The sequence below is a fragment of the Psittacula echo genome, assembly GCF_963264785.1.
Source record: "Psittacula echo genome assembly, chromosome: 24".
NCBI lineage: Eukaryota > Metazoa > Chordata > Aves > Psittaciformes > Psittacidae > Psittacula > Psittacula echo.
This window is the reverse complement of record NC_137759.1, coordinates 5729455-5741916: the sequence shown is the minus strand read 5'-3', so window position 1 is coordinate 5741916 and position 12462 is coordinate 5729455. Positions and strand designations below refer to the sequence as shown.

Sequence of the window (12462 nt, the reverse complement as noted above, 5' to 3'; positions counted from 1 at the left end):
TGCTGCTTGCGGGGGGATGCGGGGTAGGGGTGTCCCTGAGGGGTTGTAAAGGGTGCTCATGGGGAGGCAGGGTGGCTGAGGAGCCCCGTATGTGGGGTCTCAGAATCAGAGAACCACAGAATCAACCAGGTTGGAAACGAGCTTGAAGCTCATCCAATCCAACTGATCCCAGCACTGAGGGTGAGCACTTGCAGGGACGGTGCCTGCAGCCCTGCCCTGGGCAGCCTGTTCCAATGCCTGAGCAGCCTCTGGGGCAGGAATTGTTCCTCAGCTCCATCTAAACCTGCCCTGGTGCAGCTTGAGGCCGGTTCCTTGGGAGCAGAGATCAGCCCCCCCTCGCTGCACCCTCCTCTCCGGCAGCCGTAGGGAGCAAAATCTCTGCACGTCACAGCAGCACCCATAGAGGGGGTGTCTGTGGCTGTGCCCCCACTTGGCAGAGGGGACCCCTTGGATCCTCCCGTGTCATCCACGTCCAAAAGCAGTGCCGCGGGGCCGGGGGTACCGCAAAAGGGAGCAAAATATGGAACGCTTCACGAATTTGCGTGTCATCCTTGCGCAGGGGCCATGCTAATCTTCTCTGTATCGTTCCAATTTTAGTATATGTGCTGCCGAAGCGAGCACGTCGGTAGCCTTCCCCATGGCGGTATTTAAAGCCCTAGAATTCAAATATTAGCAGAACAGGGTGATTCTGGGCTACCCATTTTATGTGCCTTTCTCTGTACTTCCCCGTTCGAAAACGCCTCGGGGGGTGCTCGAACCCTTCTTTTGCACCCAAATCGCCTAAATCCTCACGTTATTTACGTGGTCTCTGCCGCAGTGGGTTCTGGGTTGGCAGTATGCAAAGTTTATTGGCACCGCTCCGCTCCCCACCGCGGTGCTGAGGGCCTCCAGTCCGGGCTGCCCGCCGTGGTGCCTGTGAGGGTGGGGCGGGGTGGCGCAGGCGCGGGGTAAGCGGCGGGGCGGGGTCCTCCGGAGCGGCGCGGGGCCGGTGCGGCCTGGGCCCGTCCCCGGTACCGGTGCCATGGACCTGGCCTACGTGTGCGAGTGGGAGAAGAGGCCGAAGAGCAACCACTGCCCGTCCGTGCCGCTGGTGTGCGCCTGGTCCTGCCGCAACCTCATCGCCTTCACCACGGACCTCAAGAATGAGGAGGAGAAAGGTTCGGGGTAGGGGGGGCTCGTGCGGGTCTTTTCCGCCCATTCCTTAGGTTTGTGGAGTCATGGGATGGGTTGGGATGAAGGGACCTTAAAGCTCCTCCAGCTCCAACCCCTGCCACGGGCAGGGACCCCTTCCACTGGAGCAGCTTGCTCCAAGCCCCTGTGTCCAACCTGGCCTTGAACACTGCCAGGGATGGGGCAGCCACAGCTTCTCTGGGCACCCTGGGCCAGCGCCTCAGCACCCTCACAGGAAAGAGCTTCTGCCTAAGAGCTCAGCTCAGTCTCCCCTCGGGCAGGTTCAAGCCATTCCCCTTGGCCTGTCCCTACAGGCCCTTGTCCCAAGCCCCTCTCCAGGTTTCCTGCAGCCCCTTTAGGCACTGGAGCTGCTCTCAGGTCTCCCCTTCAGGAGCCTTCTCTTCTCCAGGCTGCCCCAGCCCAGCTCTCTCAGCCTGGCTCCTTCCCAGCACCGTGGGGTTCAGGGCAGACCCATCACCATAGCAGTTGTTACCCTGCCCAAAGTCATTTGGTGCCTTCCCCTCGCTCAGCCATGGCTCCGCAGCCTCACCAGGGCAGCCGGTAGCTGCTCACGAGTGGTTTCCTTCTGCTCCCGTGTAGATCTCACCCACATGGTCCACATCATTGACACCGAGCACCCTTGGGATGTCTACTCCGTTAACTCTGGCCATGCTGAAGTCATCACTTGTCTGGAGTGGGATCAGTCAGGTGAGCTTGGATCCCTTCTCCTTATCCCTGTGTCCTGCCATTCACGGGACACTATTCCTCATGGAGAAGGAGTTTCTCCATCACTTCACAGCCATGAACTGGCCGTCTCCATCCAAACCGCACTGGGGTGCTTTGATTTCTTGATTCTGGGTTGATTTCTTGGCCTTACCCCCTGGCTCTCATGAGGTGCCATCACTGCAGGCTCCAGACTGCTCTCTGCAGACGCGGATGGCCACATCAAGTGCTGGAGCATGACGGATCACTTGGCCAACAGCTGGGAGAACACGGTGGGCAGCATGGTGGAAGGGGACCCAGTGGTGGCCCTGTCCTGGCTACACAACGGCGTGAAGCTGGCTCTGCACGTGGAAAAGGTTTGTCCCAGCTCTGCAGGGGATGCGGTCAGGGAGGCTGGCTCGGGTCTTGGAAACCTCTGTTCCTGCTGCTCTGGGCTTCCTCCGTGGCCTTGGGCAAGTGGCCAAGGGGAATTTTTCCAGTCAAAAAGAGCAGTCAGGTCCCAGGTTCCTGTGGGATTTCAGTGGGGGTTGGATGCCTCGTTTCTCTTGGCGCTTTAAAAGCATCTTCCTCAGTCTGGTGCTTTGGTTTCCTCGATGTATAATGGAGATCAAAGCATTTCTTTGCCTACCAGAAGAAACCCTTTTGAGGTCCTGAGGCTTGATCCAGGCATTTGGGAATGGGAGCTCTGTGTGTGTGTGGAGATAAGCAGCATGTGGAGAGCCCTGTCTAATTCTGCCAAGCTCAAAAGGAGCAGGGCTGCCAAGAAGTCACCTGCTGATGGGTTCTTACACCTTAACTCTTTGTGTGTCTCACAGAGAGGAGCTTTTCCCTCTCTTTAGTCCCATTGCAGAGCTGGTGCCTGTGTCCGGCTCGGTTCAGCTCCATGTTGGGTGCAAACATCGTTGTGTTCTTGCCTTTTATTCCCAGTCTGGAGCATCCAACTTTGGTGAGAAGTTCTCCAGGGTCAAGTTCTCCCCATCGCTGACGCTGTTTGGTGGGAAGCCCATGGAGGGCTGGATTGCGGTGACCATCAGCGGGCTGGTAACCGTGTCCCTCCTCAAGCCCAACGGCCAAGTGCTGACATCCACAGAGAGCCTGTGCCGGCTCCGCTGCCGCGTGGCCTTGGCAGACGTGGCCTTCACCGGCGGGGGGAACATCGTGGTGGCCACCTCGGATGGCAGCAGCACCTCCCCGGTGCAGTTCTACAAGGTCTGCGTCAGCGTGGTGAATGAGAAGTGCAAAATAGACACCGAGATCCTGCCTTCCCTCTTCATGCGCTGCACCACAGACCCTGCCCGCAAAGACAAGTACCCGGCCATCACTCACCTCAAGTTCCTCGCTCGGGACATGTCAGAGCAGGTGAGCATCTGCACTTAGAGCAAGTAGGAGTTAAACAGAGAGGTCTCAGCCTCAAAGCAGCCTCTCTCCATAGGGATTAGAAACTACTTGGGAAAAGGAGCCTCGAACTAGAGCGGAGAGGGAGGGGTGAAGACGGGATAGGAGGGCGTCTTTCCCCGTTGTGAAGTCTCTGCATGTGGCTGCAAGATGGGTTTCTGTTTGGCAGGTGCTGCTTTGTGCTTCCAACCAGAACAGCAGCATCGTGGAGTGCTGGTCTCTGCGGAAGGAGGGCTTGCCAGTCAACAACATCTTCCAGCAAATCTCTCCTGTGGGTGAGTTTCTGCACCAGGTACTCTTAAGAATGGTCTCCGTGGAAATGGAAGGCAGGTTCTCAGCTCCATCATCACACCCAGAGGACCATCCAGAACGCCATGTTTATTTTACAGGTGGTCTCAGTCCATCTGTTTGCCTCTTAGGCAACAACTTGCTGGTTTCCAGGAAGGGATTTGTTACTTTAACTCAATCCAAGGCATTTTGTGTGTTCTGTCCTCCCACCGCCCTGGTGTAAAGAACAAAGGGTCAATGTAATGTGTAACCCCTCTGAGGCGAGGAGCGTGGGCAGTAATAGGAGGGGATGTTCCAATCTCCTCAGGGAGAGGTGTCTCACTTGCTTACTTGCTTCTCAAAGTTGGAGACAAGCAGCCCATGATCCTCAAGTGGCGGATCCTCTCTGCCACCAATGACTTGGACCGCGTCTCGGCTGTGGCTCTGCCGAAGCTGCCAATCTCCCTGACCAACACTGACCTGAAGGTGGCCAACGACACCAAATTCTTCCCTGGATTGGGTAAGGGGATTCTGTTCTCTCCCTCCTAAATAAATAGCTTTTACCTGAAGCTGCAGCTTCTTAATTTGCTGAGCTGTTGCTGAAATAAGAATGTGGAACAAACCAGGCGGAATGCTGACAGGAAAACTGTCAAAGATGTGGTGTCTTCCTCACCATCCTGTTTGGTTTCCATGGAAAGAGGTGTTTCTCTGTGGAACACCGACGTGGCCTCAAGATACAAAGTGGGCTGTGAGCCTACAGCCTTTTGGGTGCTATCTTGTTGCCACATGGGCTTTCAGTGGTGTGAGACCCCTTCTCTGGGGGCCAGGTCTGGGTTATCCCAGAGGAGTCACTTGCCCAGCCTTCGTTGTCTTCTCTCCCCAGGCTTGGCTTTGGCTTTTCACGATGGCAGCGTGCACATTGTGCACCGCCTGTCCTTGCAAATGATGGCTGTCTTCTACGGGTCCTCCTCCCAGCGCCCCGTGGACGAGCAGGCGATCAAGAGGCAGCGAACTGCTGGACCCCTGGTTCACTTCAAAGCCATGCAACTCTCTTGGACGTCCCTGGCCTTGGCTGGCATTGATAGTCACGGGAAGGTATTGTGCTCTGTTAGGGGGGAGTGAGATATTCTCATCCAGGCTGCCTCTAAGTGGCGATGAATCACTCAGAAGAATGCTGGGAGTGTGATTTACAGCTGTGTAATCCATGTTAAATGAGATGGGATGTACCCACTGCTGAAGGAGTTCTGTCCTTGGGCCAGGAATGAGCCTTGTGTTGCGTTGTAGCTTCATGGAGTATTTCCAAGCCAGTTCCTGATGCAGGTTTTCCTTTGCCTCCTCCCTTCAGCTGAGCATGCTTCGCATCTCGCCCTCCATGGGCCACGTGCTGGACATGAACATGTCCCTCCGTCACTTGCTGTTCCTGCTGGAGTATTGCATGGTGACTGGCTACGACTGGTGGGACATCCTGCTCCACGTCCAGCCCAACATGGTCCAGAACCTGGTGGAGAAGCTGCATGAAGAGTACATGCGCCAGAACGCGGCCCTGCAGCAGGTCAGGAGCTCCCTGCTCACTTCAGGGGGAGGGCACAAGGAGGGGGCTCTGGGGCTGAAAGGAGGGAGCAGGAGTTGCCAGTGCTCACAAGACTCACACTCCAACTGCCTGGCTGTGCTCTCCCTGAATACTCGAGCAGGACTCGAGGTGGGAAGAGCCTCTGCTTAGGCCTGTTCTTTTAATCATAGAATCATAGAATAGTGAGGGTTGGAAAGGACCTTAAGATCATCCAGTTCCAACCCCCCTGCCATGGGCAGGGACACCTCACACTAAACCATGCCACCCAAGGCTCTGTCCAACCTGGCCTTGCACACCGCCAGGGGTGGAGCATTCACAACTTCCCTTGGGCAACCCATTCCAGTGCCTCACCACCCTTACAATAAAGAGTTTCTTCCTTAGATCCAATCTAAACTTCCCCTGTTTAAGTTTGAACCCGTTACCCCTTGTCCTGTCACTACAGTCCCTAATGAAGAGCCCATCCCCAGCATCCTTGTAGGCCCCCTTCAGATACTGGAGGGTTGCTCTGAGGTCTCCACGCAGCCTTCTCTTCTCCAGGCTGAACAGCCCCAACTTTCTCAGCCTATCTTCATAGGGGAGGTGCTCCAGTCCCCTGATCATCCTCATGGCCTGCTCTGGACTTGTTCCAACAGCTCCATGTCCTTTTTATGTCCTTTTCACTAACATCAATGGGTCTCTACCTGGTAGAACCTTCAGGGGAGATGGTGAAGTCTATTTCTGGCAGAGATCTGGGAACAGAAGCGCTGTTTGTACACGCACAGAACAGTGCTCCCTATTCCTGTCACTCGTGGCAGAAACAGAGAGTGGTGAATAAAGCTTTAAAGAGCTGATTGGAATTCTGCCTTCCCTTCTGTAATCCCCTGGTGTCTCTGTGTCAATCAGGTCCTCTCCACACGCATTGTGGCCATGAAGGCCTCTCTCTGCAAGCTCTCCTCCAGCACCATCGCCCGGGTGTGTGACTACCACGCCAAGCTCTTCCTCATCGCCATCAGCTGCACCTTGAAGTCGCTGCTGCGCCCGCACGTCCTCAACACCCCAGACAAGAGCCCTGGGGACCGGCTAACCGAAATCTGCTCCAAGATCACAGATATAGGTAGGGATTGCCCTGGCACCGGGTGGTTTGTGTTGGATCATTCCTCTTTCAGGCTCAGGATGGGTTCCCTGCGTTTGAGGGAGAGGAGGGCGACCCCTCTTGGCACTGCAGGGACAGGGAGTGCAGTTTGGGACCGTCTTTTTTATCATGAGCCAGGAGATGTCTTGCTTCTGTTTCAGACATTGACAAGGTGATGATTAACCTGAAGACAGAGGAGTTTGTCCTGGAGATGAACACACTGCAGTCCCTGCAGCAGCTCATCCAGTGGGTGGGAGATTTTGTGCTCTACCTGCTGGCCAGCCTTCCTAACCAGGTGAGAACAGCCCGAGGGCAGCAGGAGTGGCTGCATGCAGTGCTTGGGCAGCATTAAACCCCAGCCTGGCTGGTTTCCCCGTCGCAGGGCTCTCCTGTGCGGCCAGGGCACAGCTTCCTGCGGGACGGAGCATCCCTGGGCATGTTCAGGGAGCTGATGGTGGTGATCCGCATCTGGGGACTGCTGAAGCCGAGCTGCCTCCCCGTCTACACAGCGACCTCCGACACCCAGGACAGCATGTCCCTCCTGTTCAGGCTCCTAACGAAGCTCTGGCTGTGCTGTAAGTGTTTACCAGCTTTCCCGAACAAAAGAACCCTTCCCTGATGTGGCTTGTGTGTGAAAGGAATAATTGCAGGGAGTAACTTGAGAGTTACAGAGTGTTTAGAAAGGGCAAGTACAGCTGCCAGGCTCATTGTTTTCTGGGCTGTGTTGGCGGATGGAGGAGGAAACCGCACGCAGTTCTCTTGATCTCTAAATGAGAAATGTCAAGATCACGCTGGTTCTCTTCTTTCTTTGCTTTATTTTCCATGCAGGTCGTGAGGAAAATCACATCACGGAGCCCGACGATACCCTGATAGACGAATGCTGCCTGCTGCCCAGCCAGCTGCTCATCCCCAACATCGACTGGCTGCCCATCAACGATGGCATCATCAGCAAGCTGCAGAACAAGCAGCTCGTCCGGCTGCAGTTTGGCAAAGCCCCCGGCCTCGTTGGGCACACCGTCTCTTCCCAGTTTGATGCCTTCGTCAGGTACAGACACCTGAGGCCAATGGCTGGGGGGTGATAAGAGGGTGTTGGGAGGCTTTGGGATGGATCTTGGTGGTTCTGAGAGGTCACTGGGTATAGGACACCTCTGTTTCTTGGCTTGGCCTCTTGCTCATGTGGCCCAAGAGCAGTTTGTCCTCTCTGCTGGCGTTAATTTCTTAACTTGCAGCGGGCTGGCAATTTAAAGTGTTGCAAAGAGATCGAAACGGAGGGGGAAAGTGCTGGTTTGTGGTTAGATTCATGTCAGCACGGCCTTCAACCCCATGGCACTCGATGGACGAGGTGCACAAAGCCTGGTGGCCACTGAAACGCAGCTCCCTGTCCTGTCACAGCTTTTGGGAAGGGATGTTCTAGAAACATTCCCGTTCTTTGTCCTACCCAGGGCCCCTGGACAGCCTAAAATCGACCACCTGCGGCGGCTGCACTTGGGAGCGTACCCAACAGAGGAGTGCAAGTCCTGCACCCGGTGAGTGACACGGTGTAACCCCACTGCAGCAGCCCTGGCACCAGCCCTGACTGTTCTGTGTCACTCCGAAGCTGTCTCTCTTTACCATCCTCGTTGCTATCCCAGTAGCATCTCATGTTGATCCCAACTGAGCAGAATTTGGCCCGTAGAGTCCCGATGAGTGATGGATGATCCCCAGCTCGCTTTGCAGGTCTGGCCTTTAAATCGAACCGCTGCTGTTCTTGGAGAGGAGCTGGTGCAAGGAAACAATCAGCATCCCTGGTGCCGTGTCAGGGTTGCTTTCCAAGCTGGGCTTGCACTTTAAGTCCCTTCGTGCTGTCCTCTTCATCCACCCTCACAAAAGAGCCTGGATGTCAAAAATAATGGTGCGGGGAGCAGACATCCATCAAATCATGTGATTGAATTAGCTTTAATTACTGGTTTCAATGGAAAGGCTCTGCAGCAGATCATCCTTACAAGATGACTGGCTGCTGTTTCATGTATAAATAGCAGCTGGGGGCCGGGTCCTGTTCCCAGATCACCTCTCTTCAGTTAAGATAATTGCTCGCTTGGTTTCAGCTGGTTTTCAGAGCTCGCAAACGTCACCTGCACATGACAGAAACTGGTTCCTCCTCCAGTTCCCTGTGTGATCCGTAGACTTCCCAGCAGCGCCGGCTGCTTTCCCTGGGCCCCGGTCCCAGCTCCCTGTTTCTCTCCAGGTGTGGCTGTGTGACGATGCTGAAGTCACCCAACAAAGTGACCGCAGTGAAGCAGTGGGAGCAGCGCTGGATCAAGAACTGCTTGTGTGGAGGGCTGTGGAGGAGGATGCCCCTCAGCTACTCCTGACCTGTGGGGCCCAGGGGGAAACAGCACCAAGCAGAGGAGCTCCTCTGGGCCGCCTTCCTCAGCCGTGTTTGGGGCAAGGGATGCTCGGACAGCATCATCCTGGTGCTGCCCGTGAGCCAGCACTAGGCAGCACCGTGCTGCTGCTGCTTCTGCTCTCACATTGGTGTACAGAAGAGGGGAGGGAGCTCGTTTTCCCTCTCCTTTCCCAGGGAAGAGCTAAAGGGAATGAATGCCAGAGGTTTCCTAGGGAAGGGTGGTGCCTGGGCCCAGCAGGTCCCAGTGCAAGCCCTGGCCTCGGCACGACGCGGTGGCTGGAAGGGGACCAGAGTCCCCAAGGAAAGGGGAGCAAGCACTGGGCCCTCCTGTTCCTCCTGTGCTGCTTGGGAAGGGCAGGGGCCTGGTTACTCCCCATTTCCCTGCACTCCTCCATCCCTTCATCCCAAGTAAGTCTTGCCCCTGTGGGAGACTCCGCTACCTGTGCTGTAATGGAGCCATCCCTTGCAGGAAGCACCTGTGTGCTGTGCCTGGAGCAAAGCCCTGGTTGGCTTTTGCTGAACCAGCAGCAACTCTGTAAATAAAAGGTCCCTTCATTTTGTACTGAAGGTTTGGGTGGCTTTCGGGTGCGTTTTCAAGTGACTTTGGTCACACAGCGCAGAGCCAGGATGGCTCACACAGAGCCCTGAGCAAGGGCGAAGGGAGCTGCCATGGGCTGTGGAGTTGGAAGGGGAATTCATGGCTCCAAGCTCTGCCAGGTTACTACGGACACAGGACCCCCCCGAGCAGCTCTGCTGGAATCACTTTATTGCAGCAGGGCACATTCAGCAAAGCCTGGGGCTTGTGCCAGCCGGGGGGGGGGCTCTGACCCCCATGTGCGACCCGGCTGGGCTCGCACTTTGCAAGCAGGGGGCCAGGGACCCCCTTCCCCTGGTTTCACGCTGGTCCCCAGGCCCAGGAGCGGGTCAGGGCAGTGGTAGGAGCATCCGGTGCTTGGTGCGGGAGGCAGTGTGGGTGCTGCGGGGGCCGTGGCGTGGAGCCGGGTCCTGGTGCGGGCTCAGGGGGCGGCCCCGTCCCCAGCCGCGATGACGCCGTCGATCCAGGCAGCGTAGGGCGCGATGCGGGTGTAGATCGCCGGCTTCTTGTAGTTGCCGCAGACGCGGGACCCGGCCGTGACCACCCCCTCGGCCACCCCATTGCAGACCAAGGGGCCGCCGGAGTCTCCCTGCGGGACCAGGGCTCATCAGCACCGCCAAGGGCCTCAAACTGCCCCAGCCCTTCACCCAGCCCGGGGTCCCCCCGGCCCGAGGCGCTGCGGGGACACGGTGGGGCAGATCCATCACTGAGCACCTTTGGGTTGTGCCCATGGCCTCATCCCTGCCTCCAGCCTCACGAGAGCTGCTTTGCAGTGACCAGCACAGGGCAAGGAGTTCCCATCACCCTCGGGATGCAGCCCCAGGTACCAGAGGTACCCCCAGCCCGGCCCATGGGTAGGGACAGAGGCCGGGGCAGGCGCTACCTTGCAGGTGTCCTTCCTGCGGGAGTCGGTGCACATCATCTTCTCGGTGATGGTGTGGTCGTGGCGGGTGCGGTGGTTGCAGACGTCGCGGCTCAGCACCGGCCGCTCCAGCTGGTAGAGCTTGTCGGGCCGGCGACCGCTGTGGTTGATGGTGCCCCAACCCGCCACCTCGCACACGGTGTCGGGAGCCACGTCCCGGTCCTCCCGCTGCAGCGGCAGCACCTGCACGTGCGCGTTCAGCTCCGCTTCTTCCTCCAGCTGCCGCAAGGCAAACACGGGACCAGGGTCAATGGGGGGGACCCCAGCCCCGGCAATGGGATGGCCCCAGCCTGGCTTCACCTTCCACCCGCAGCCCCTCCGGGATGCAGACAGACTGGAGCTGCCATCATGAGCACTGCAGGGAAGAAGTTCGGGTGCAGCCCAAAGCTCTTTGGTGGGGACGCGGGGATGGGGAAGCAGGCACATGGAACTGAGCAGCCCCAGCCTGGCCTTGAGGGTTTCCTCCCACCCTGGTCACTGTCCCACTGTGGTTCCGAGGGGTGTCTGGAGGGGGGTCGCACCTGCAGCAGGAGGAGATCGTCCTTGTTGTTGTGGATGTTGCTGCCGGGGTGGGGGATCTGGGCACGAACCCGGTACAGGCGCTTGTGCGGCTCCGGCTCCGTGAGCGAGTGAGCGCCCAGGAGGACCTGGAACGTTTTGCCATCCCTGGAAGAGAGCCAGCGCGTGGGAATGGGAATTCCCAGCCGAGGGAATGGGGTTCTGGAATGTGCTGCAGCCCCTGCCCAGCCCTGCTGTTCCAACACCGGGCTATGGAGCCCCGAGTCCAGCATCCCCCCCCCCCCCCCCCCCCAGCACAGAGCAGCCCCCCCCGGCACTCACGTCTCCTCAGTGCAGTGGGCAGCGCTCAGCACCCACTGCTTGGCGATGAGGAAGCCCCCGCAGACGTGCTGCCCATCCAGCTGCAGCGAGGCCATGTACGGCCTCAGGTGGGGCTTGGCCTCGTAGCCCCCCAGGATCCGTCCCCGGGGCTGCCCTGTGGCAGCAGAAGAGGCCGGGTTAGGTTGGCACCGCCAGCGGGCACGGGGCAGGGTCACCCCAGACCCCTGCCCGTGGTCCAGGCTGCGGACGGAGGCAGGAATTGGGGGTCTGAGTGGGAGCCCCGCGGTACGGGAGGGGTGCACTCACCATTCACCGTGCCCCCCAGCAGCAGAGTGAGGACAAGGACGGGCGCAGGACTCAGCCCCATGGCTGCCGTGGGGCCCGGGGGTGCCTCTGGGAGCTGCTGGGTGCTGTGGGGCGGCCGCAGCTCGGCTTTGCTGGGGCTGGGGCTGGGTTTTATGGTGAAGTTTGGGGCGGCGGGGGCGCAGGAAGGGCAGCGCGGGGGGAGTCGGGGGGGGGTTTCCGCAGCGTTGTTTAATGTTCAGCTTATGGAAAGGGTCAGGAGTTCCCGGCACAAACAGCGCTGGGGGGGGGAAGAGGAAACCGCCCGGCCCCGCTCCGGCCCTGGCACCCGCTGCCGGGGAATTCGGCGCCGCTATCGGAGCCCAAACCCGGCCCTTGGCACGGGGAGGTTCTGGCACACGCACCCCAGAGCAGGGACCCGCACCCGGACGGGCGCTGGGTGCTCGGTGCTGGGTGGGTGCCGAGGGCCGTGGCTCAGGGGCGAGCATCCCCCCATGGGTGGGTTTGCCCTTGGGGCTGGCGAGGATGAGACCCTGCCCCGAGAGGAGCTCCTGCGGGGCTGCGTGGCGCTGGTGGCGCTGGCAGCGGAGGCGGTGATGGCGGTGGCAGCCCCAGTCCCCTCTTGCCTTTCTCCCTGGTGCCGCTAAGCGGAGCCAGCGCCTCGGCTCCCGCCCGGTCCCTCCGCGTCCCCGAGCTCCGTCCCCGCCCGTCGCCACCGCCCGGGCTCGTTCCCGGAGCCCATCACCGCGCCTCGGGTCTCCTCCGCCGCCAGACCCAGCGCCCCGCGGGCTGGGGCCGGGGTTGCGCTGCCTTCGGCCCTCACTGGGATGGTCCCCACCGCCCATCCGGCCCCATCCCTGCCCATGGGCTCTGCCGTGCGCCCGCCGGCGCAGCCGGGATCGAGTGCGGCTCCAGGGCAAAGCGGACAAGGGGATGGAGACACCCCCGCCGCTCCTCTTCCTCCTCCTCCTCACGCACCGTGAGCCTTTACCGATCAGAATCCCCTTTGTCCGGCCGCAGACACCGCAGCCCCTGCTCCATCGCCTGGCACCGGTGGCTTTGGCCTCCTGCTCTGCCGGTGCCGGGCAGCACATGGCGGGACGGGGCCGTCCATGCGGCGGAAGCGTCGCGGTGGCCGAGCCCGGCTCAAACCGCGGATTTCCCGCAGGGAGAGCGGCTT

At 59.3% G+C, this 12462-nt stretch overlaps 2 protein-coding genes across 3 annotated transcripts; one reads left to right on the top strand and one right to left on the bottom strand.

Annotated features, from left to right (window-relative positions):
* Positions 1-118: 118 nt before the first annotated feature.
* Positions 119-9189, top strand: MED16 (mediator complex subunit 16). Of its 2 annotated transcripts, none has more exons than XM_080634281.1 (14): positions 119-1157; positions 1771-1878; positions 2080-2249; positions 2821-3252; positions 3458-3563; positions 3920-4075; positions 4439-4650; positions 4901-5107; positions 6008-6218; positions 6398-6531; positions 6619-6811; positions 7065-7281; positions 7679-7762; positions 8461-9189. In XM_080634281.1, the coding sequence occupies exons 1-14, from the start codon at positions 1022-1024 to the stop codon at positions 8585-8587; spliced, it is 2493 nt and encodes an 830-aa protein (XP_080490407.1). In that variant the 5' UTR covers positions 119-1021; the 3' UTR covers positions 8588-9189. The 2 variants fall into 2 exon arrangements, with proteins under 2 accessions (XP_080490407.1, XP_080490406.1); XM_080634280.1 differs by having other exon boundaries at positions 2065-2249.
* A 256-nt stretch (positions 9190-9445) lies between these two features.
* On the bottom strand, positions 9446-11405 carry CFD (complement factor D). Its single transcript, XM_080633995.1, has 5 exons — positions 11286-11405; positions 10980-11133; positions 10661-10805; positions 10101-10358; positions 9446-9806 (listed from the first exon to the last, which is right to left on the bottom strand). Exons 1-5 carry the CDS (start codon positions 11344-11346, stop codon positions 9639-9641), a joined length of 786 nt encoding a protein of 261 aa, XP_080490121.1. The 5' UTR covers positions 11347-11405; the 3' UTR covers positions 9446-9638.
* Positions 11406-12462: the final 1057 nt, after the last annotated feature.